The sequence below is a fragment of the Vombatus ursinus genome, unplaced genomic scaffold (genome assembly GCF_900497805.2).
Source record: "Vombatus ursinus unplaced genomic scaffold, bare-nosed wombat genome assembly UNPS02014809.1, whole genome shotgun sequence".
Lineage (NCBI taxonomy): Eukaryota > Metazoa > Chordata > Mammalia > Diprotodontia > Vombatidae > Vombatus > Vombatus ursinus.
In genome coordinates, this window is record NW_020954587.1 from 1,996,277 (window position 1) to 2,021,325 (window position 25,049).

At 37.2% G+C, this 25,049-nt stretch overlaps 1 protein-coding gene across 1 annotated transcript in view; it reads right to left on the minus strand.

Annotated features, from left to right (window-relative positions):
- Positions 1 to 25,049, minus strand: part of CFAP47 (cilia and flagella associated protein 47) — an 857,531-nt gene that overhangs the window by 399,956 nt on the left and 432,526 nt on the right. The window contains exon 48 of the mRNA XM_027875456.1: positions 474 to 585. Within this exon, the coding sequence (XP_027731257.1) occupies positions 474 to 585 (112 nt within the window). The remainder of the gene's footprint in view (positions 1 to 473; positions 586 to 25,049) is intronic.

The following is a 25,049-nucleotide window of genomic DNA, read 5'->3' on the forward strand; positions in this document are numbered from 1 at the left end:
TTAAGTGACTTGCCCGGAGTTACGCAGTAAGTGATAAGGAAGGATTTGAATTCAAATCTTCTTGGTTCAAAGACCAGTACTCTATCCATCGTGTTACCTAGCTGCAATGAAGGCTATATTATTCATGATTTAAGTGGAATATGTGTTTGTTTCTGTGTGAAGAGAGAGCAATTGATGAAAATATTAGAAAGTTAGGAAATTATTTATATGTGTTAAGGAAATTATTTGGTTACTAGTTTGGGGAAGCTAGGTGGCACAGTGGATACAGCACTGGGCTTAAAATCAGGAGTTCAAATCCAGCCTTAGACACTTAATAGCTGTGTGCCCTGGTCAAATCACTTAACCCTGTTTATTTCAGTTCCTCATCTGTAAAATGGGCTGGAGAAAGAAATGGCAAACCACTCCAGTATCTTGGCCAAGAAATTCCCCAAAATGGTTATGACTGAAACTACCTAACAACAAAGTTTTGATACCTTTAAATGTGCCTCGTTTCCATGGGCATATGTGTAGAACATAAGAAATCATATTATCAGGCTCTATAGTAATACTTGGACATCCCCACACCATTGGAAGATCTGAAGTTACCTAGGAAAGAAAGTTCATAAACAAGAATTACAGACTTTTAACTTTAGCATCAGGTCATTGAAAAGTTAGAACTTTAAAAGCAAATTCAATTTAAATGATTCCTCATACTGATGATAGTCTGTTGTTATATATCACTTTTAACTTTTGCCAGATATTTGACATATAATAGCTCATTTGATTTCACAGCAGAACTGTGAAGCAGATGCTACAGATATTCATATCATATCCCCTATTTTACAAAAAAGAAAACTGAGGCCCAGAACATTTGTGACTTGTCTACGCTGACCCAGTTAGTTGGTATAAGAAATGGGATTTGAAGCCAGGTCAATCTAATTCCAAAGCCAGTGCTCTTTCCACCAACAAAATATAGCATGCAGAATGAAGAAAAATAGAGAAAACGGTACACTAAGGAAAATTATTTTTTACAGAAGACTTTTTATTATTGCTATGGATTTGAGGATAAGTCATGCTTGAAAGAAATGTAAAATATTTTTCAAACCATGTATAATTTGCTTAAATATCAAAACAGTTGAAGCATTCAAAAAATCAATATTAATCTTAAACTTAGCAATTAGAGAAAATATATATAGTACTTACAAAATTAATAAGGTTATAAGGAATGAAATGTCTTTGAACCAATGAGAAATGAATAATTTCAGCCAGAAAATATCATTTTGGCATTTCATTTTCAATATCATTTTATTTTATTTTATTTTATTTTAACCATTTGTAACCTAAAGTTCATTACTGCAGCACTGAGCTCTCAATGGACTGGCAGAGTATCCCTTTAGAGAGGAGAACAGTCTGACTATGGATGCAGTCAGACTGGGAGAAAAGGTGGCCCATACCTAAGAAGCTTTAGTCTGCACCCCTAAAAGGTTTGAAGTTGGAGAAAGGAGCCTTAGAGGAGGAGTGCTGACAGAAATGGGATCCTATGGGTAGTGGACCTGGGGGCACTTGTACTATGTGAAGGTAAAGACTAATTAAGTATTAGGAAGGAAGAAGGCACAAAAAGAGGGATTGACAGGAATATAGTGTGGCTCCAAACTGGCTGGGGATGAATATCTTGATGCTTCATGCTAGGTATAATTCTAATAAATGGGTTTCATCTCAAATTCTTCTCAAAAACAACCTCAATCTATAGATTGTGTTGGCCTACAACTAGTTTTCGAGACCTGACAAATTTTGAATTTCTCTTCTTTCTTGCCCTTTTCTTCTGTCTTCTATTGCCTTTCAATCAACTGAGGCTATAAAGAAAACCAATTTATTACCTACAACCAGGATGACAATCAATCATTACCCATTTATTAAGCTCTGGCTTGTACCAAAGCACAATGACAGTTAAAAAATGGTTGCTTCTATGGGTCTCTTCCTCCTTCAAGGGTGGTATAGTCACTCCATCATAGCGCTGCACTAGGGTTGAGCCCTATCTTACCCCCAAGATGGGAAACAACTACCGTCAAATTGGATACCGCCAAATTGGGGTCACTCCTGTCAAATTGCTTCTGCACAATACACCTGACTCAGGATACCAGGGAATATCACAGTCCAAGTTTACTCTTCTCCATAATGGCTATAGGTCTCACTGCCTCCTACTTCTTTTCCCTCCTCTAATCCTTGCGTCTAGGATTCCCTGCTATGCCAATCTCTCTTTTCTCCATGGTGTTCTCTGTTGCTCTGGTACCATTTCTACTAAATTTGAAGATATTTCTATGTTTCTCCTGCATCTGCATGGCTCAAAATGCTCCTGGTTCTCATTTTTATCTACACTTACTGACCCTGTGAGGTTACTGCAGTTACTTCTAGTTCCACTACTATGAATGCCACTAATATCTATTTCTCCTTCCCTCTTAAGAAAATGTTAAAGCTTTTACAAAGAGATAACCAGGATCAGGGTTGTGCTGGAATCAGTTTCACTTGGCTCTTGACAAATGCTACAAATCAGAGTTTGATTTAGTTTGTTAATTGTCTCTAAAGTCTAGACATGCACATTGACAGGTAACATGAGGAGGCAACAAGAACCTGATTGAAATAGAACTATATTTTAATATAACTATATTTTATATAACAAAATAAATAAAACTACAATAGAGCAAAAATAACATTAATGTGTGATTTTCTAAGTTAATATGTGGCTCACAGGAATCCTAATGTATGGTTTAGTGGTCCTATCTCTATTTGAGTTTCACACCAATGGTCTATACCTAAGAAAGGGATGGAGAAAATGTTAATAATACATATTAAACTTAAAAGTTTGTCATGTATACAACCCTCCCCCCCTTTCAGCCCCATGTCTCCCCAACTAGTTGTCATAAAATCAGTCAGTCATTTGACTCTTGCAATTATTATGAACAGTGGAATTGACCTGTATAAGGTACAACCTACTTAAGGTCCCCTTCTTATTTGTTTATGGTCCTGTTTTGATTTTTGAATTACACATTGCTTCAGATATCTGAGAAGTAGATTCACAAAATTAGAAGACAAATTGCTACTAAAAGCTCCTGAATGCGGTGAGTGCTGATGTAGCAGCATCCCATCAATGAAGGGAAGATATCACCAAGTTTCTTACTGGAACAGTCATGAAAGACAGTGAAATTGTCATCATGGTTCTGAGTGGCACATCAACACTTGAACTCATTCCAGTATGGGGCAGCAGAAAAGACTGATGGCAAGACTCCTGAAAACGCCATGATTTTCCTTCTTCGACCATCTGGTTAACCATAGGCTTGACTACTGTACCCTTTAGTTAGTTTGGAGAAGTATTGCATGAATTTACATTTCTAAAACTAAATTTTGCCTAGGATCAAAAATACAATTAAAAGAAACTAGGTCCAGAAAATTTGCACAAGTTTAAGCTACAATTTCTAGATTAAAACTTATCAGAATACCATCAATGTCACCACAAGTGTCCCTTTCTCCCGTATTCACAGGACAATGTTCAGGTCTGCAAGGGCTCTGTAATGATCAGTATTATGTTCATTTCTGTTACATTGATTAAATGTGAAAAGACTTAAAAATAATCCTTGTTGAGATAAAAAAAAAATGAGATGGACAGTAATGGGCTAAAACTCATCTCTGGGGTGATTTGAAGTAAGAACTTCTTGAGATCATCCTAAGAAATATTCTAGGATAAAATATACAGGAAAAGAAGAGATTAACTTTAACTAACATTAACTGAAGCAGACTGTACACTGGTGTTGCCCTACGTTGGAAAGTCTTTAATAGCGTCTGGATATCAGCTATGTTGGACCTGCCTCACCGCTGCAGAGTGCCTGGTTGGTTAATAGCCAGCTTTATCCTAGAGCAGGGGTTCTTAACCTTTTTGCTATCTTGGGCCCTGTTGGCAGCCTGGTGAAATCTATGGTTCTGTCTCAGTATAATGTTTTGTTTTGTTTTTGTTTGTTTGTTTTTGGTGAGGCAATTGGGGTTAAGTGACTTGCCCAGGGTCACACAGCTAGTAAGTGTCTGAGGTCATATTTGAACTCAGGTCCTCCTGACTCCAAGGCTAGAGCTCTATCCACTGTGCTACCTAGCTACCCCAGTATAATATTTTAAATGCATAAAATCAAATGCCTAGGATTACAAAGGAAACCAATTACATTGAAGTGATTATAAAAATAATGAAAAAAGTTCACAGAGCTAGGATAAGAACAGCTATTCTAGAACATTGAGGGTACTCCCTCTTCTTTATATTTTGGGCTTTTTAGGTTTTGTGCAAAATGAGAGAAACCCTGAGAACAAAGATCCTGTAACCCAAGTAAAAAGATACTAGGGCCCAGCGGAGGGAAATCTTTGTTGACTGTGTTCATTAGCCTCTGGTGCTATCCTTTGTCTGGAAACCTTTATCATTACTGTTATTTTTAGTTAAAAATTACTTAATTAAAAAAACAACAAACAAACAAACAAACAAACAAACAAAACACCCTCTCACCAAGACTAATATGTCTTGGGACTAATCAATGCTTTTCCAGCTTTTTTGTTGTTGTTAAGAGTCAGACCCAAAGCACCACCTAAACAACACCACCACCCCCATATCCACACCCACCCCCCATCCCCCTACACACTTATACACACAAGTTGGGGGGAGGCAAGAGAAGGGAGGAAGCATTTCATGCAGCTTTTAATATATCCTAGCTTACCCCCTCAACTAATGATTCCTAACTCTCATTGCTAGTGAAGTCAGGGTAAATGAATTCCATCCATCTCTTAACTTGCTTCAGGCTGTAAGAAATATGCACCCCACACAGTACTTCCCACTGACTCTTTATGAGGCTGTTGGAAAGCAAATTTCTTTCTCTATGCTTTTGCAACTTCCATGATCCTCCTCTTAAACCCACAATTCCTTTGTTCCTAAAGTTAAGCCATACAAATTACCTTGATGCTCAAAAATCCTTGAGAAAGAACTAGGAAAACTGAAGTGGAAAGGAAATAGCTAAAAGAAAAGAAATAGTAACATCAGTGGTTAAGTGTCACCAGTAACAAGTTCCTATTTAAAGGAAATGAATGGTTTCACTAAGAAAGAAGAAATTCTTTGGTTCAACTTTCATCGCACAAAACTTAGTTGTTGTTTTTTTTTTTCCTTTATAGATAGTAAACTTCATTTGTGATTTTAGGGCATTTGTGATTCTTTGAAATAATTTTATTTTTGGAAAGTAAGCTTCTTTGCTTTTGCTATTGATTCTGATTATCATTATCCTTTAGTATAAAATTGGTTCTCATATAATCCTTATCCCAAAGTTACAAGTATGTGGCTCCTTTATGAAATAAGGAAAAATAGCTGGGAAATTAATTCAAAAACGGATGATTGTTTTAAAAATCTGAAGAGCCTTTTTTAAAACCAGAATCTGTTATTTCACAATGCTGAAAAACACTGTAATACTAAACTGAAGGGCAAAATGCTGAGTGAAATATGTGAAGCTGTGTAAAAAATCTTTAAAGGTTATTAATCAAAAATTGAGGATTGGATACAAACATATATATATATATACATATATGTATCTATGTATATGTATGTGTGTACATAATATATGTATATATATATAGTTCTTTCCTTAATATTTTCAGTGATTTGGGTATAATTTTTCTCTTTTTCCCCCCACTAACAGAGAACTGAGCTTTAATTAAAAGTCCTCATTTTGAGAAATGTTCTCAACCATTTGTGGATAAGGGCTGCAGAGTCAGAATTTGAAATCTAGAAATAAAATCAATATCTGTCAGTGTATAGTCAAAACAAATATCATAATATAAAGTTAAGGGATGAGGGGAAAGGCCTTAGGAAGGAATTGGCTTTGCATAGAAAAAGATTGATGGACCCTTCCCTGGGCCCCTTCTGTGCTAATCTCTTCCTTTGAGGATTGTGAGTAAAGAACTGCTATGAGACTGGTTGGAAAGAGGAGCAGAATCTCCCCATTTGGCTGCTATGGGTCCCTGAGTGTATGGTTCCTGTTTCGTTTGTGCTTATTCTTTCTTGATCTTAAATAAATGGGTGTCTAGAGATGTATAGATTTTGTGATCCTAGAAAAGTCAGTAACAGCAACAGTGTGCAGTGATGGACTTTGTTAGACTTAGCTCTTCTCAGCAATACAATGATCCAAGACAATTCTAAATGACTCATGATGGAAAATGCTGTCCGCATCCAGAGAAAGGAACTATGGAGTCTAAATGCAGATCGAAGCATATTTTCTCTTTTTTTAATTTTTTCTTTCCTGTGGTTTTTCCCTCTTGTCTGATTCTTCTTTCAAACATGACTAATGTTGAAATATATTTAATAAGATTGTACGTATATAGCCTATATCAGATTTCATGCCATGCTGGGGAGGAGGGAGGAGAGGAAGAGGAAAAATTTTGAACTCAAAATCTTATAAAAATGAATGTTGAAAATTTAAATAACTTTTTTAAAAAATATTGATTAAAAAAATGCAGAACAATCACAGATTCCCTCAGCCACTGGAGCTCATAGCAATGGTAGCCAAATCTTATGAGTAACCAATTAGGAAGAGTAACCTGATTGACCCAGCCCTCAAGAGGATTGTCCTGTTAGCTGAGATATCTTGTCCATCAAGGGGCCAGCCAAACTGAGCAAGAAAAGAACTTTTCCATTACCAATGACCAGAGGTATGCTGGCAACAATGCTTTGGGCTAAGCAACACATTTCCAGCTTTTTTCTGTTACAGTCAAACCCAGGATACACCCCAAACAATACACATAAACACAAAACGTCTGTGTCATGGTTTAACAACTGGCTCCAAGAGAGAAAAAATGTCCACGTGACACACCTTTGGGTTTAATTTACATTATTAACATTTTCACCATCAATTGTTTAGGTCTAGATTCTAGACTGTAGACAATCAATGAAATCACAAAATCAACCCTGATTTTTAGTTTTTGCTGGTTTTCAAAATGTAAATACACTGAAAATTTAGCAATTGGGTCTCGAGAAGATTCAAGCTGGCTTCAGTATACTCCTGTCAGTGGAACTCCTTGAAGTGATATTCACAGGATCTCCTCAAAGGGAAAAGTACTTCCAGGGAGAAGAATCATAAAGTACCTCCCCCAAGACTCCAAATGTTGGAAATATTGAGGTGTTGGGTGGACGACCACTATTGCCCAGGAGCCCCCATTTGGTGTTGTATACATCAATTATCAATTAGCCAGATAGATTTAATTAGTTGTGTTTTTTTTCTAAGTATTATTCTTTTATAGAAGGACAGAAGTTACAAAATATCTCCCCAACCAGAGCATCCCCCCATGCCTCTATAGACCCTTGATTATGGGCAAAACATAAGGCACAAAGGTATTGAGGCATATATATAAGGGAATCCTCTAGTTCATTGAATTGTCTTTTAGACCTAGTAAAGATAATCTCTTGAGGTAGAGGTCTACTAAAAAGCCAGGAAAAGAGGATCAATTACACCCTTGGTTTTCTGTTAATGAATATGGGTATCTTTTGGATTCTTTAATGCTGTTTACACATGGGTCTCTTCCAATTAAACCTGCCAATGTGGTAACTATACACTGTTAAAATGCCATGCCAAGGAACACTACATTTTATTTCCCTTATTTTGTATTTGGGGACTTTACACAAAGATTGAGAGCCCCAGCACCATAGGCTCAGTCAAGATCAGTTCCTCAAGTTTACCTGTAGGGTAACTTAGCTAGAATTAACTGTAGGGTAACTACAGGGTAACCTGTAGGGGGACTTTATATGTCCATCCAAGATTTACATGTAGCCTCTCCAATTGTTCTTAACAAGTGGGATTCCTGTCTCATATATTGGTTGCAAGTAAATACCACCCTATATATCTCCCTATATTATTTAAAGAACAGTTTAATGCACCATGATAAAGGATGAGGCTTTAAATAATGGTTTGCTTTACTAAAAAACAAATAATTTTCTCACATCCAATTGGAATATTGACTAGAAAACTCTGGGATTAATGGAATTTCTATTATGAATTCCAAATATTCCATAATTAGTTTAAAATGTCACATCTGAGCTAACATGCATGATATTTATTAATATATTAATGCTTCAATGTTTCTTTTCCAAATTCTTTCTTTTCCCCATCATCAGACACAGTTTCACCAGCTGCCATCTTGTCTCATATGACTACAGAGAATTTGGTAACCAAAATGAATGGTTTTTCATGAGTCTAAGGAAACATATTCCATAGTATGGAATTGGAGCCAGTGTTCATGGGAAGTAAAAAATAAAAAGGTTAAATCCCTCTTGGAAATTCTTTAGTATAGTAGAAGTACTATGAAATAGTTAGAGAGAAAGAGTTTCAAATGTCCTACATTTCAATGCTATTTTTCCTACAAGAAATTGGAAAATGGGCTACCTAATTAATATAAGTCCTTTTTAAAAAGAACTATGCTCTCCAACTAGATGAATATAATTTCTCTTCTCTAGCTTAATCCAGGTTTTAATTAATTCCTTAGACTTAATGGCAGTCATCCATCCTTTTAATATAAACCTTTTAAATTATAAGAAGGCTGTAGACTCAAAACTATCCCAGCTTGAAAAATTTGCTAATTATTAAATAGTTTTGGATGGAAATTGTTTTTCCAGTTTATTCCAACAGGTAATATTATCTAAGTCTTTTTTGGATATTGGTTTCTGGAATCAAATATCAGGAAGTTAGTAAAGGCTGTTCACCAATCATGGTGGGGCTATTTATCCCACTTCTTCAGACCAATAATTTTTAACTCACTTCCATTTAGTAAACATTTATAAACCTACTAGCAATGAGGGAGTTAACTTCCTGCTCAATTATAGGAAAGGAAGCCCCGTCATATTATCCTATAATAAAATTCTCAGATACATATAGAAATGGGAACACTCTCCACCCCATTCCTGTTTTAATAATAATAATGGCTAACATTTATATAGCATTTATTATATACCAAGCACTGTGCTAAGTGCTTCACAAATATTATTTCATTTGATCCTCACAACATCCCTGAGGTAAGTGTTGTTATTACCCCCATTTTATGCATGAGGAAACTGAGGCAAACAAAGGTTAAATGACTTGCCCAGGATCACACAGCTATCAAATTTCAGGTGGGATTTGAACTCAGATCTCCCTGACTCCAGGTCCAGTGCTTTGTCCAAAAATTCTATAATATCAGGAGAAGGAGGAGTGAGCAGTGTTATGGAAGCCAAGAGAGAAGAGAGAATCCTAGAGAAGTGGTTGAAAATATCAAAAACTAGTGGCCAAGTAGTATGAGGTCTGACTAAAAGCAAACTGGTTTAACAATTAGAAGATTATTGGTAATCTTGGGGAGGGGAATTCCATCTGAATGGTGGGGTCAGAAACCAGGTTGCTTGGTGCTAATAAGTGAGAGTATGGTGAAAAAACAACAACTTCAGACTTGTTTTTTAATTATCTAGAAGTTTGAATGTGAAAAGTTGATAGCTTGAAGAGCTGTCAAGATCAAGTAAAGTGTTTTGTTTTGTTTTCTTTTTAAATAATGAGACACCTGGGTGCCTTTGTAGACAGTAGGAAACAACCTAGTAGATAGACCCAGGAGAGACTGGAAATGAGAAAGAAAAACTGATAGGGCAAACTCCAGGAGAAGAAAGAAAGGGATGGAATGAAGATAGTGATATTCTGGAGACAGTTAAAATTGGCTTGCAAAGCTGATTACTAAATTTTCATAATACCTTGGAAAATAGCAAATGCTATAAATAAGTGTTAGAGAAAATGCTAATAATACAGATTAAATTTAAAAGTGTATTCCACATACTTTTCTTGGAAAGTTAGTTGTTAAACATTTGCCAGCACATCCTTGTATAAAGGGCACAAGTAGATGAGTTGACTTTGGCAGGAAGGATCATCTCCTCCCAAAGACTGGAGAAAGGGAGACAAAAAGAGGAGGGCAAGTTATTAAAGGGTTTAGGGGTTTGAAAAAGAAAGTTATCTATGGAGCAATCAGCAGATTGCATCAATTTCTCAATGAAGTAAGAGATCAGGTTTTCTGAAGAAAAGAACATGAAAAGAATGGTTAAAGGAAGTGTGAGGGGAAAAAAAGACAATGTACAGAAAATCAAGGCCATGGGAAATGTGAGAGAGAGAAAGTAAATCACAAAATAAAAGAGTATCAGGAAGTAATGAAAGGCTAATTGAGATTATATAACATAACTTTCTGCAACAACATTCTGCAGGGGGCAGCTAGGTGGCACGGTGGATAGAGCACCGGCCCTGAAGTCAGGAGGACCTGAGTTCAAATCCGGCCTCAGACCAAACCCTTGACACTTACTAGCTGTGTGACCTTGGGCAAGTCACTTAACTCTGATTGCCTCACTAAAAAAAAAAGGCATTCTGCAGCACATGAACAGGAGAGGAGGAATTGTTTAGAGATTACCTAGGGTTGAGATTCGTAAGATGCAAAAGGTGATAAAGGGTAAAGAACTGAAGACTCAAGGACAGTTCATCATTGAACTTGTCAACCATAAGGTCAGTGGTATGAAGGGAGGAAAGTAAGTGAAGATGGACATGGAGAACAAGAAAGTTCTAGAGGCAATGAAGGTTGAGCCAAAAAGTGGATGAAGAATAGGTTTTATAAAGAATGTGGTGGAAGCAATGATGAAAGGATAAGAGGTTATGATCAGCATAATGGAACTAGTGGTTTTAGCTAATGTTAATATAGACTGAAGATTATGACCATCTCTATGGATGCTAGCAAGCTAGAAGGAAGTTGGAGATAATGGGAACTGAGAAGGCTGAAGACCTAGAGAACCAAAAGGTTTCAGGAGACATCAACATGTAATAATAAAAGTAGCTAACATTCATATAGCACTTTAGGATTGCAAAGTAATTTATATAGCATGTCCCAAAAATCTTTTTGCAGTGTTAAGCAACTAAAGAAAACTTTTGTGACACTCTGTATAAATACTCTAATCTGATCCTCACAACAATCCTTTGAGATACGTAAACTTAAAATATACATATGTATATACATATATGCATGTATAGTACACATAGAAGTATGTATGTGTACATAAGATGCATACATATGTGTACATATATAGGATGCATGTACTTGCGCACACATACTGTGTGTTTGTGTGCACACTCTGTACTGTCTGTGTGCACATGCATGTAGATATCTAAATATGCATCTGTGTCTATACTGTTGGATGAGTTGTATACGAAAGGCATTCTTTATCTATTTCTTTTTCCTGTGTGTATAGTTAGGTAAAACTCTTTGAGAGTTTATGGGTCTCATTTAGGAGTCTTGTCAGTGTTCTAGGATTTGATGCAATAAAATCATATCATCCACAAACAGGGATCTTAGGAAGACTTCAGTGTCTATGGGAAATCATTTTTAAAATTTGATTCTACACTGTATCTTTTCTATGACAGCTGTGAATAATTTAACAGAGTATATTGCCACTTTTCTTTTTTTTAAATTTTAATTTATTTTTTTTATTTTTAGTTTTCAACATTTACTTCCACAAGATTTTGAGTTCCAAATTTTCACCCCATCTCGTCCCTCCCCCCACCCCAAGATAGCATGCATTCTGAATACACCTTCTCCTAGTCTGCTTTCCCTGCTATCTCTCCCCACCTTCCCCTTCTATTTTCCCGTAGGGTAGGATAGATTTCTGTACCCCATTTCCTGTATTTCTTATTTCCCAGTTGCATGTGAAAACATTTTTTTTAAACATGTGCTTTTTTAAACTTTGAGTTCCAAATTTTCTTTCTTCCTCTCTCCCCACCCACCCTCAACGAAAAGGCAAGCAACTCAATATAGGCTATACTTGTGCAGTTATGCAAAACACTTCCATAGTAGACATGCTGTGAAAAACTAACTCTATTTCCCTTAATCCTATCCCACACACCCATTTACTCTATTCTTTCTTTTGACCCTGTCCCTCCTCAGAAGTATTTGCTTCTGATTACCCCCTTTCCCAATCTGCCCTCCTCTCTATCATTCCCCTACTCTCTTATCCCCTTCCCCTCCTATTTTCCTGTACAGTAAGACAGATTTCCATACCCAATTGAGTGTGTATGTTATACCCTCCTTAAGTCAAATCCTACGAGAATAAGATTAACTCATTTCCTCTCACTTTCCCCGGTTCCGCTCCACTGTAAGAGCCTTTTCTTTTCTGTTGTGTTTTTTTTTTTTGTGAGACAATTTACTCTGTTTTACCTTTCCCTTTCTCCTTCTCCTAGTATAATACTCTCTCATCCCTTAATTTTATTCTCCAGATATGACCCCTTCATCTTCAACTAACCCTGTGCCCTCTATCCATCCATCTATCTATCTATCTATCTATCTATCTATCTATTTATATACATACATATAATTTTTCCCTCCCACTATCCTAATACTGACAAAGGTCTCATGAGTTACAAATATCATCTTTCCATGCAGGAATGCAAACAGTTCAACCTTAATAAGTCTCTTATGATTTCTCTTTCCTGTTTACCTCTTCATTTTCCACTTGAATCTTGAATTGGAAAGTCAAATTTTCTATTCAGCTTTGGCCTTTTCATCAAGAATGCTTGAAAGTCCTCTATTTCACTGAATATCCATTTTTCCCCCTAAAGGATTATACTCAGTTTTGCTGGGTAGGTGATTCTTGGTTGTAATCTTATCTCCTTTGCCCTCCGGAATATTATATTCCATGCCCTGTGGTCCCTTAATGTAGAAGCAGCTAAATCTTGTGTTATCCTGATTGTGTGTCCACAATACTTCAATTGTTTCTTCCTGGCTGCTTGTAATATTTTCTCCTTGACCTGAGAACTCTGGAATTTGGCTACAATATTCCTAGGAGTTTTCCTTTGGGGATCTCTTTCAGGAGGAGATTGGTGGATTCTTTCAATTTCTATTTGGCCCTCTGCTTCTAAAATATCAGGGCTGTCTTCCTTGATAATTTCTTGAAAGATGATGTCTAGGCTCTTTTTTTGATCATGGCTTTCAGATAGTCCAATAATTTTTAAATTCTCTCTCCTGGATCTATTTTCCAGGTCAGTTGTTTTTTCAATGAGATATTTCATATTGTTTTGTATTTTTTCATTCTTTTGGATTTGTTTTACAGTGTCTTGATTTCTCATAAAGTCACTAGCTTCCAATTGCTCTATTCTAATTTTGAAGGAAGTATTTTCTTCAGTAAGCTTTTGGACTTCCTTTTCCATTTGGCCAATTTTGCTTTTTAGGGCATTCTTCTCCTCATTGGCTTTTTGGACCTCTTTTGCCATTTGGGTTAGGCTATTTTTTAAGGTGTTACTTTCTTCAGTATTTTTTTGGGTCTCCTTTAGCAAGCTGTTAACTTGCTTTTCATGATTTTCTTGCATCACTCTCATTTCTCTTCCCAGTTTTTCCTCTACTTCTCGTACTTGCTTCTCAAAATCCCTTTTGAGCTCTTCCAATGCCTAGGACTGATTCATATTTTTCTTGGAAGTTTTGGATGTAGGATCTTTGACTTTGTTTTCTTCTTCTGGTTGTATGTTTTGATCTTCTTTGTCACCAAAGTAAGATAATATAGTCTGACTCTTTTTGCACTGCTTGCTCATGATCCCAACCAATTACTTGAGTTTTAAACTGTTTGTTAAGGTAAAAGTCTGCTTCCATTGTGAAGAGTGTACTGTCCCAAGCTTCGGGGGTTTGTACAGCTGTTTTCAGATATACCTCTAGGGACCTGTAAATTTTCAGTTCTTCCAAGGTGCTATGATAAGGAGCGAGGTGTTTCCTCTCCACAGCCACAACAAGCTCCACCACGCCAGTGCTCCTCCTCGCCCCAGGACCTCCCCTCAGAACTGTGACCCAGATCCAAGCACCAGTAAAGCAAGAGATTCCTGCCTCAGCCCTGGCAAAGAGATCCTTGCAATCCCCCTCTGATCAGCCACCAGATTCCCCCTCAGTCTGTGGGCTGGAACCTTAGAAGGCAGCCGCTTGCCTAAGGGTGGCTGAGATCTAGCTTCTTCTCTCACCACAGTAACAGACTTTTCCCACTGACCTTCTAAGTTGTCTTTAGCGTTCGTGGGTTGAGAAGTCTGGAAACTGCCACAGCTGCCCGTGATTCAGTCCTCTGGGGCCTGCTCCAGGGTTGCTGTGGCCTGCGCGCCCATGCCGAACTGTGCTCCTCTCCCCGCCCGGCGCGATGTACCTTTTCAACCAGCCATCCAGGTTGTCTTGGGCTGGAAATTTGTTTTACTCTGTTTTTTTGTGGGTTCTGCTGCTTTAGAATTTGTTTAGAGCCATTTTTTGTAGGTATTTCGAGGGGTTTGGGGGAGAGCTCTAGCAAGTCACTGCTTTCCCTTACCATCTTGGCTCCACCCCCTATTGCCATTTTTCTATGCACTTTGTAATAACAATGATCAGAAAGTTTTCTGTCACCGTTTCTTGTAAGGAATCTTAAAAAATTTTGAGGTATGGATGAAATACTACTTTTGCTCTATTGAAATAAATGCTTTTTATGGTTAAAATATATAACTATTTCAAAATCATAAAAAACAAACAGTATAAGATTTCATAAATATTCCATAGTTGATCACATATTTGTTATCAAATGACTGAATGACAAATGTAAAGAATATATCTTGTTGATAATGTGTTGCATGTTTTTTTCCTTAAATTAAAAAAAATTAAACATGAAATCTAACAGTACCAAAATATGTTGTCTATACACTTTTAAATCATTTGGATAATGGCAAAGATGTAGTCAACTGTGGAATATTGCTTATGAAAGCCTGCCTTTTCCCATTTAATAGGCTAATCAAGGGTCCCCTTTATATATGAGAATATTGTCATAAAATTTTTATGTCAATAGAACAGTAAGTATATGAGTTAGTAGTTAATGATGGTCTTCTAGTTCTCCTTTTTAGTAATGTTAAAATCTGGATATTTAGTATCTCCTCCTTTAAATACATTGCAAATTAATGTTTCAGTGCCTTAAAACCATGTCACCTCCAGGACAAACTTTCTTTATGTATATTTGATCAAGTACAGCTGCTTTTCTTATCTTCATTTTCTGCACTACCCTTTTCATTTCCTCCATTATCACATTTAAGATTGTAATATTAAAGTCCAAGAGGGGTGTATGTCCTTGATAATGAAAATACTTGTAATAAAAACCTTTTCAAATCTTTTCCATTTTTCATCTTTTGTCCACCTTCCAGTTTGATTTTTAAATGCCCTTAACAGAATCATAGTTAGCAATTCAGATAATCAGGGCAAGCACTTAAACCAATTTAGTTGAGATAGAAGGGAACAGAACCTCAGATCTCAGCGCATAAAGGCCCCAGGGTCTTATGAAGGGAGAAATATAGACACCAGAATACTGTAGGAAGGCTGACACCAGGGAGGGCATAGGATAGAGTTAAAGGTATATGAAGTATCATTTTCAGTTCTGAATCCTGCATTTTAAGAAAGACATTAATGAGCTGGAGAGTATCCAGAGGAAGGTAATCTCACTTGTGAGAGGATTGCATGCCATGTAAAGATCAATTAGAAGAACTGGGGACATTTAGTGTGAAGAAAATGTGATATTGCAGGTGGGGCAAAATAGCAATTTTCAAGTATTTCAAAAGTTATCATATGAAAGATGAAATTAGACTTGTTCTGTTTGATTTCACTAGTACTGGTGGATGGAAGATACAAAGAGACTTAATTAGATTCAAAGCAGAAAGAATTCAAAAATTGTAGCAGGACAAAATAAAAATGGACCGGCTCATTTCAGGGTAATGGATTTTCCCTCATTAGCAGTCTTTAAGCAAGAGCTAGTTGACTTTTTAACAGCAACATTGTGCAATGATCAGATGATCAACTTTGTTAGACTTACCTCTTTTCAGCAATACAATGATCCAAGACAATTCCAAAGACTCATGATGGAAAATGTTATCCACATCCGGAGAAAGAACTATGGAATCTGAATGCAGATTGAAACATACTATTTTCTCTTTTTCGTTTGTTTTTGTTTTTTTTTTTCTTTCTCATAGTTTTACCCTTTTATTCTGATTCTTCTTTCACAACATGATTAATGTGATAATATGTTTAATATAATTGTACATGAATTTTAGTAAAATCTGCCCAGATGTGATCATCTTATCTTTGCTTTTGGCAGAAATATAACATATGACCTAACATTTTCTAATATAATTCAATCTAGTGGAATGAATATTCTATGGCTCTATAAACAAATTTGTTCTCCTGGTAGTTGTTTTCTAATAGATATGAATCTTTTATAAAAATAGCTTGTGAAATTTTTTCTTGATAAATATTTATTGATTGCTGCCTCAATGTTGCCCTTGTAACCAGGGAAAATTTTTCAGAAAGAGTAGCTTATTTTTACTATACATTTTATTTTTTTTAATTTGGTATTTTATTGTTCCCCAGTCACATGTAAAAAAACAATTTTTAACATTCATTTTTAAAATTTTGAGTTCCAAATTCTTTCCCTTCCCCACTCCCCACCCACTGTCATTGAGAAGGCAAGCAACTCCATACAGGTTATACATGGGTAGTCATGCAAAACACTTCCATAGCAATCATGTTGTGAAAAACTAACTATATCTCCCTCCATCCTATCCTGCGGCCCATTTATTCTGTTCTCTCCTTTTACCAGGTCCCTCCTCAAAAGTGTTTGCTTCCGATCAGCCCCTCCCCGAATCTTCCCTCACTTCTATCACCAAGCCTTCTCTTATTCCCTTCCCCCTCTACTTTCCCATAGGGTAAGATGGATTTCTATACCTATTTGAGTGTTTAAGTTATTCCCTCTCTAAACCAATTCTGATGAGAGTGAGGTTCACTCATTCACTCTCACCTCCCCCCTCTTCCCCTCCACTGTAAAAGATTTTTCTTGCCTCTTTTATGTGAGATAATTTACCCCATCCTACTGCTCCCTTTCTCTTTCTCCCAGTACATTCCTGTCTTTCATCTCTTAATTTTATTTTTTAGATATCATCCCTTCATATTCAACTCACATCTGTGCCCTCTGTCCATATATATTCCTAGGTACCCTAATAATGAAAAAAGTCTCATGAGTTACAAATATTTTCTTTCCTTGTAAGAATGTAAACAGTTTAACTTTAATAAGTCCCTTATGATTTTTCTTACCTGTTTACCTTTTCATGCTTCTCTTGAGTCTTTTATTTAAAAGCCAAATTTTCTATTTACCTCTGGTCTTTTCTCAAGAATGCATTAAATTCCTCTGTCTCATTGAATGTCATTTTTCCTCTCATTGGATCAAACTCAGTTTTGCTGGGTATGTGATTCTTGGTTTTTAATTCTAGCTCTTAGACCTCCGGATTATCATATTCCAAACCCTCCAATCCTTTATATAGAAGCTGCTAAATCTTGTGTCATCCTGATTGTGTTTCCATAATACTTGGTTTCTTTCTGGCTGCTTGCAATATTTTCTCCTTGACCTGGGAACTCTGGAATTTGTCTATAATATTCCTGGGAGTTTTTTTTCTTTAGGGATCTCTTTCAGGAGGTGATCAATGGATTCTTTCAATTTTTATTTTACTGTCTAGTTCTAGAATATCAGGGTAGTTTTCCTTGATAATTTCTTGAAAGATGTTGTCTAGGCTCTTTTTTTGATCATGACTTTCAGGTAGTCCGATAATTTTTAAATTATCTCTCCTGGATCTATTTTCCAGGTGAGTTGTTTTTCCAATAAGACATTTCATATTGTCTTATTTTTTTTCATTCTTTTGGTTTTATTTTATAGTTTACTGATTTCTCATAAAGTCATTAGCTTCCATTTGCTCCATTCTGATTTTTAAGGAAGTATTTTCTTCAATGAGCTTTTGGACTTCCTTTTTCATTTGGCCAATTCTGCTTTTTAGGGCATTCTTCTCCTCGTTGGCTTTTTGGACCTCTTTTGCCATTTGGGTTAGGCTATTTTTTAAGGTGTTATTTTCTTCAGTATTTTTTGGGTCTCCTTTAGCAAGCTGTTGACTTGTTTTTCATGATTTTCTTGCATCACCCTCCTTTCTCTTTCCAATTTTTCCTATACTTCTCTTATTTGATTTTCAAAATCCTTTTTGAGCTCTTCCATGGCCTCAGACCAATTCACATTTTTCTTGGATGCTTTGGATGGTAGGAGCTTTGACTTTGTTGTCTTCTTCTGGTTGCATGTTTTGATCTTCCTTGTCACCAAAGTAAATTTCTATAGTCTGAGTTTTTTTTCCATTGTTTCCTCATTTTCCCAGCCATTAATTTGATTTTTTTAACTCTTTATTAAGTTAGGCCTCTGCTTCTAGTGTGGAGGGTGAACTGTCCCAAGCTTCAGGGCTTTTGTGCAGCTGTTTTCAAAGATACTTCTAGGGACCTGTAAGTTTTCAGTTATTCCAAGGTGGTATGATCTAAGGAGAAGTATTTATTCTTCTCTTGGCCTGTGCTCTGGTCTGTGAGTGACCACAAGCACTCTTTTCTGCCCTAGAACTGTGAGAACAGTCCCCTCTCCACTGCTGTCACAAGCTCTGTTACGCTAGTGCTCTTCCTCACCCCAGGACTGCCACCCAGATTTAAGTATGGGCAAAACAACAGAGACCTGCCTTAGTGCTAGCAAAGAGACCTCTGTAATATCCTTCTGACCAGTTGTTGTGTCCACTTACAGTCTGTGGGCTGAGAGCTCCAGCAGCAGCCACTGTTGCCATGGCTAATTCAATCACTTTCAAGGCCTGCTCCTGGTTTCCTGGAGTGGGGTTATACTGGGGATGGGGCTGAACTGTGCTCCTCTCTCACCCAGGTCTGATAGACCTTCCTATTGACCTGCTAATCTGACTTTGGCATTTGTGGGACGAGAAGTCTGGAAACCACCACTGGTGCCAGTGATTCAGTCCCCTGAGGCCTGCTCTGGGTTTGCTGTGGGTTGGTTTGTGCTGGCATGGCCTGCCCTGGACTGTATTCCTCTCTCAGCCTGGTGCAACAGACCTTTCTTGTCAACTTTCCAGGTTATCTTGTGCTGGACATTTGTTTGATTCTGTCTTTTTGTGGTTTCCACTGCTCTAGAATTTGTTTAGAGTCATTTTTAAAGGTATTTGGAGGGGTTTGGGAAAGAGCTCAGACGAGTTCCTGTCTTTACTCTTGCTACTCTCTTTTGCTATACATTTTACTCCAACTTTACTTCCACCATTTGCAATCATTATTTAATATAGCCACTGTTACTAGCACACTACAGGAAACCATGAAACAAAAAGAGACAAAGATACTTTTGAACAAATGTTCTCTTGCCATTTTTAAGACAGCACACAGCATTCCAGAAAACTCCTTGACTTGATATTTGAAAAAAAAAAACCAAACATCAGAAATAATTATTACAGTAATAAAGAAGTGGTTAGTTAATGAGGCATCAAAGCTAAGTCTGTGACAGATAATAATTACTATTACCAAACCAGGCAGAGTGCTGAATTTATAGAATGCCAATTAAGGCATGGTTAATTGCACTGGTGCAGCTATTGAGATTATCAAATAAATGCTGACTTTTGTGAAGAACCTTTACATCATTTATCATGTCTCTGTCAACTACTTGTCAAATTTTACTTCAGAGGTAATCTATAACAAATCATTTCAGACAGATTTTAACAAGACCACTGAATGAACTTTACTTTTCTTTCAAAATGGAAAACAATCCTATGTACTGTTGAAAGTGGGAAAGATACTGATTCTTCTCTAAACTACTTTCAATTTCATTAAAAGGCAATAACACAAATATTTTTAAATTAAGATTCTGCAGTTTTATTATTTTTTTCTATTATCATCATATTTTAATGTTCTTACTCAAAATCAGCACATTTTACTCTTATTAATACATCTTTTGTTTCCTTTCAGCTTTGAGAAATGAGATCAATGAAAGAGATGTGAAAAATAAATAGATTCTCAACACCAAGTTCATATTACTTTTTCATTATTTTGATCAGTTTTATATATCCAGTTTAGAGGAGTAAAAAGATTTGCGGTATTTGCTTTCCTGAAACCAATGTGTGTTTCCTTACATCTACCATGGTTAAATTAACTAGCTTTTGTTTTGGTTTGGTTTTTGTCAATGACAATGGAATTTGTATTAGATTTTTAAAAAACATATTTTTCCTATTTAGTAATGCAGAATATATAGGAAAATTAGAGTGCAAGTCATTAACACATCTCTAAATTTCTATGACTGAAAATTTAAAAAAAAAAAGTTGATCCTCAGAACTGAGTTTAATAATGAGTAGAGAAAAATAAGAATTACTCATCCAAAATTAGACTGAATCCCAGCAAAATACCTCACTTAAACTTGGTAACTCTGCTCTTTCCATGGTACCTGTCGCTTGCGTTCCATATCCTATTATCTTTACAGAAAAAAATCATGGTCATATTGAAAAACTGTACCACAGGCTGTATCATTGGATGTGCTAGAGTCTAGGGGTGGGGAACCTGATGCTGTGAGGCCACATGTGGTCCTCAAGTGCAGCCCTTTGACTGAACCCAAACTTAATCCAAACAAATCCCAAACAAATCTGTTCTGTGAATGTTACCTCAAGGACGCAGGTTCTCCACCCCTGGGCTAGACTGTGGGAGTTTACCCTTTTTAAAACAGGTCAAAGCAAATAGCCTTTGTCCTAGGGTTAGACCTTCTTTAGTTGTGCCACCCCTAAGACTTTGTAACCTTTCTGAATTTGAACTCTGTTTCCTTAAGTGGACATATGATGCCTGCCTTCTCCAATCTGCCTTAGCTGATCTCCCTGGACTTATCTAGGTGTACCTATAGTGTATATCTGAAGAGGTGGGGGGTTTTGGGGTGCACCTAGATGCACAGAGGCACCCCAAAATCACAGGAGGTTTTGGGGCACTGGGAAAAAAGCCCCAGATCGTGGAGCCGAATCTGCCTGAATGAATTCAACCCAGATCCTCTTCCAGCCAGAGAAAAAGTTTATTAAAGATAAAGCATATAGGCCAGACTCCCAAGGAACCCAAACATCAGTGATCTAAATGGGGGCTGGGGACTAAGGAGGCCAGGTGATGTTTGTAAGCATGAGCGGCCATGGGAGTCTCAGCCTCTAGGCTTGAGAAATTCCCAGCCTCTGAGTGGGGGCTGGGGTGGATAGGCCATGTGACGCTCTTGAGGAAACAGCTCAGCAGCAGAATGGGGGAAAGACGAATCTTAAGTACAGAAAGACTGGGGGAGGGGTCTAGGAGTGGCCAAGCAGTTTGGAGTGATGGGAGGAGGGATCTAAGGAGATCTGGATGGGAGTGGCTAGTAAGCTGGGGTGAACAGAACTCCTGGATCTTGGACCTCCTGGCACCTAGCTAGGATTAAGGGTGGGATCTGGCCAGGAAGGCAAAATAATGGAATGAAAGGCCAGTTGAAAGGGGAGGTGATAAAGAAAAGGGTCCAGGTGAGAATTTCAGTTTCGAATGTCTGAGGGATTTGAATAGACAATGAGAATAGATAATGAAGGGAACTAGAAGAGGGGGAAGTTTGCTTTCAAAGGGCTTTTAAAGGGAAAAAAGGCAGTTCCTAAAACTTTAAGGTTTTCCTGGGACCGTTAGACAAGCTGAAGCCAGGTTTTTTTTGGGGCCAGGAAGGAAAGCGCATTTGAATAAGATTTCAGAGAAAGAATCTAAAGGTATTAAGGTTTTTCTGGGAATTGTAAACAAAGGAGCCAAATTCCTTTTGAAAAGGGGTGAAAGGGAAAAGGGGCAAAGGTAAACCTCTTCATATCTACCTGGATTCTTGACCCTTTATCCTCTTAGAAAGCACTCTTCTATTGGAAGCAATGCTCCTTTGTGGTATAGCCTTATCCTAACACAATTAGGAAGGCAAATATCCTTTTTTCAAACAAAAACAAACAAAATTTAGGTAGGTAGAAGTTATTTGGCCAGAACATTGTGCAAACCAGAGATCAGATTCAGCACCAAATATATTGTTGGATTTAACAATGGATTTAATCTTAGCCTTGGGGCAGTTCTTTGTATTCCCTGAACAGTGCCTGATGCAGAGTGAGGCAGGAATGAAAATGACCAATAGGCTAGCCTAGAGATCCATACAAGAAACTGGTAGTAGTATCAAAAGACCAGCAGAGAAATACAATAGAAACAACATGACACCAGCAGAAATGAAATGACCAGCATAGTTGATGTGCCAAGCAAAAATGTTGTGTCTAGCAGATAGCAGAGATGCCAAGAACTCAGGAGAGAATAGGATGACAACATTACCAGCAGCCTTCTAGTGTGAAGATGTGAATTGCTCCGGTTATTTTTCAATATATGTGCCTGGATACACAGGTTCCTACCAAATATTCTTTCATACATCAGTTAATTAATAAATCAATAGCTATATTCCAGGCACTGTGTCAGGTGCTAGAGATAATAGTTCATAGCAGACTACATGTGTACCTACCACACATGGTCCCTAGTCTTCTATGTTCTCTGCATGTTCTCTTCCCAGTAGTATTGTGGTAACATATACATATTGAGGAAGTCTCTTGTCACTTTATTTGCTAAGCTATTTGATTAAATGTCTTTTAAGCTTTTTATTTATTTTTATTATTTTTTAATTTTTTTTTTAGGCTTTTAAGCTCTGACTGGTAAAAGTAAATATCTTAATTGCTCATAAGCTAAGTGGGTGCTCACACACAGAGACCCTCCAACCTCAGGTAGCTTTACTGGGAGTCCATATGTTGGGAGTGGGTTCCCCAGGCTTACTTTAGTCAACCATCAGTATGGCAAAACTTTAAAATTGACCATTATTCATAACTGTGCCACTTCTATGACAATGAAGTCTGAAATTCTCTTCTCTAATCAAAAGCTGCATCCATTTCTCTTCCTTCTTTACTTCTCCTAAATCTATTCTTCATCCTTGCCACAACCTCTATTTTCAAACAGTCCTCCCTGTTCTCCTGGTGCATTACCTCTGCTCTGGCCTTAGTTTCTTCAGTTCTGTTTGACTCCAGACTTGGCCAATTTAATAACATTATTGTCCGACAATGATTCCATTGTCCCTGCCTCCTATTGATTTCCCATCCTTCATATTCTTCTCCATAGCCATCATCCTCTTTGTTTGCTCCTGCTCCCAAGGTACTTAACACTATCAAATAAATTTAAAACATTAAATCAATTGGATCCATTACAAATTCATGTTTTCTGTACTCGACCTGCCTCACAACTGCATGGGAAAACTTTTTTTCTATTTTACTTGCTATCCCACTCTCCACAGAGGGTATTCCAAATCTTCTCTAGAAGTAATCATCTGTACTCACTGTCCTTTGGTACCCACTATACCATTATACTTTGACTCCTCAGTCTCTTACAATGTTGCTTTGGACTTCATCATTTAAATGACACTAAATCTTCCAACATTATCAAAAATTTCTTAACTGCTAAATCTCCTGGCCTTTTCTTAGTTCTCATAAAGCTTGAGCTCTTTGCAATTTTTAAGATTGTTGACTGTTCCCTCCCCCTCCACCCCTCACCCACCCCCTACACACACCTGTCACTGTTTGCTGATTCTCCTCCTGCTTGCTTGGCTGCTCCTTCTTGGTCTCCTTTTGTGCCTTTTATGACTATCCCTCAGGGATCTATCCTGTGCTGTTCTCTCTCTCTGCGCATTCTCTCTCCATTGCTAATCTTATCTGTTCCCATGTGTTCACGTCTACTCAAATGGCTCCCAAATGAGTATGTCTAACCCTAATCCCTCTCCTGAGCTTCATCCATACTTAATCAACTGCCTGCTGAGTGTCTCTTCCCGGATGTCAAGAGACATTTCAGATTCTAAATGTCTAAACAGAATTCATTATTTTCACTCCTAAATCTATACCTCCTTCAGAGTTTGTTTGTTTGTTTCCTAGGATCAGCTTTCGCCTCACCAAACCAAATCATACATATAAAGAGCTCCCAGATGAAAAGAACTAATGAGAAAAGAACAAGTCAAAGAAGGAATAGAAACAAATTCACTAACCTGTCATTTCAAGATGGGTGCTCCTGTATCTGTAACAATTTTATTTTAAGCAGTATGTTTCTAAGTTAACTCTATGGTAATCTACCAGCAGAATCGCTACTGCTAGGGAAAGTGAAGGCCCTACCAGTCCTAGGGTTCTCATCTATAGCCAGGGTCACTTAGCTGCCTCACCCTCCCTGTCTGTCTCTGTCTCTGTCTCTCTGTCTCTCTCTGTCTCTGTCTCTCTCCCTCTCACACACAGAATCCTTCAAGATTATTGATAATTTTTTAATTGCTAAATTTCATGGCCTCTTCATAGTTCTCATGTAGCTTGAGCTCTCTGCAACTTAGTATATTGTTGATTCCTCTCACTAATCTATCTATCTATCTATCTATCTATTCATCATCTATCTATCTACCTTGAAAGTATCTACACACATATATTTAATATGAGGACCATTCTGGAGTTATCATCCATATTTCTTGACAGATTGGATAGTGAGGTGTGTGAAAAAGATGGAGTCACAGATGACTCAAAGTTTCCTCAACAGAAAGAGATTTCTCAAAATATGCCTCCAAATTATTTAGGTACAAAAAATCTTTATGAAATTGTATGATATCAATCATATGACCAGAAAAATGGCCAACTATTTACTTTTTTACATGAGTCTTTAACCCCAAACTTCAAAAGGAAAGGTTTATTTATGAGATATGGAGTGATTATTTCTGAATCTACAAGATAAAAAAATAGTCTAGCACCAGATAAAAAGCCTCATGAATTAACACTACAGAACTTTAATACTTAGAAATGAATTTGAAGGTTTGTGGCTTTCAAGATTTCCCTACAACAGTGATCTTGCCCAAACCACAGACTCTAAAGAATTGACAGATATGATTCTATCCAGTCACACAAAGGAATCAAGGAAAATTATTTCAACGGGAGGAATGGATGGTGGAATAAGGCAGAAAGATGTGTATGCCTTTCATAGGACCACTCTTGACATGAATGAATCCTTCTAGAATTTGGGATTACCATGTACTCTTCAACCACATGAGCGTATAAGCAACTTGAATGCAAAATTCTGGTAGG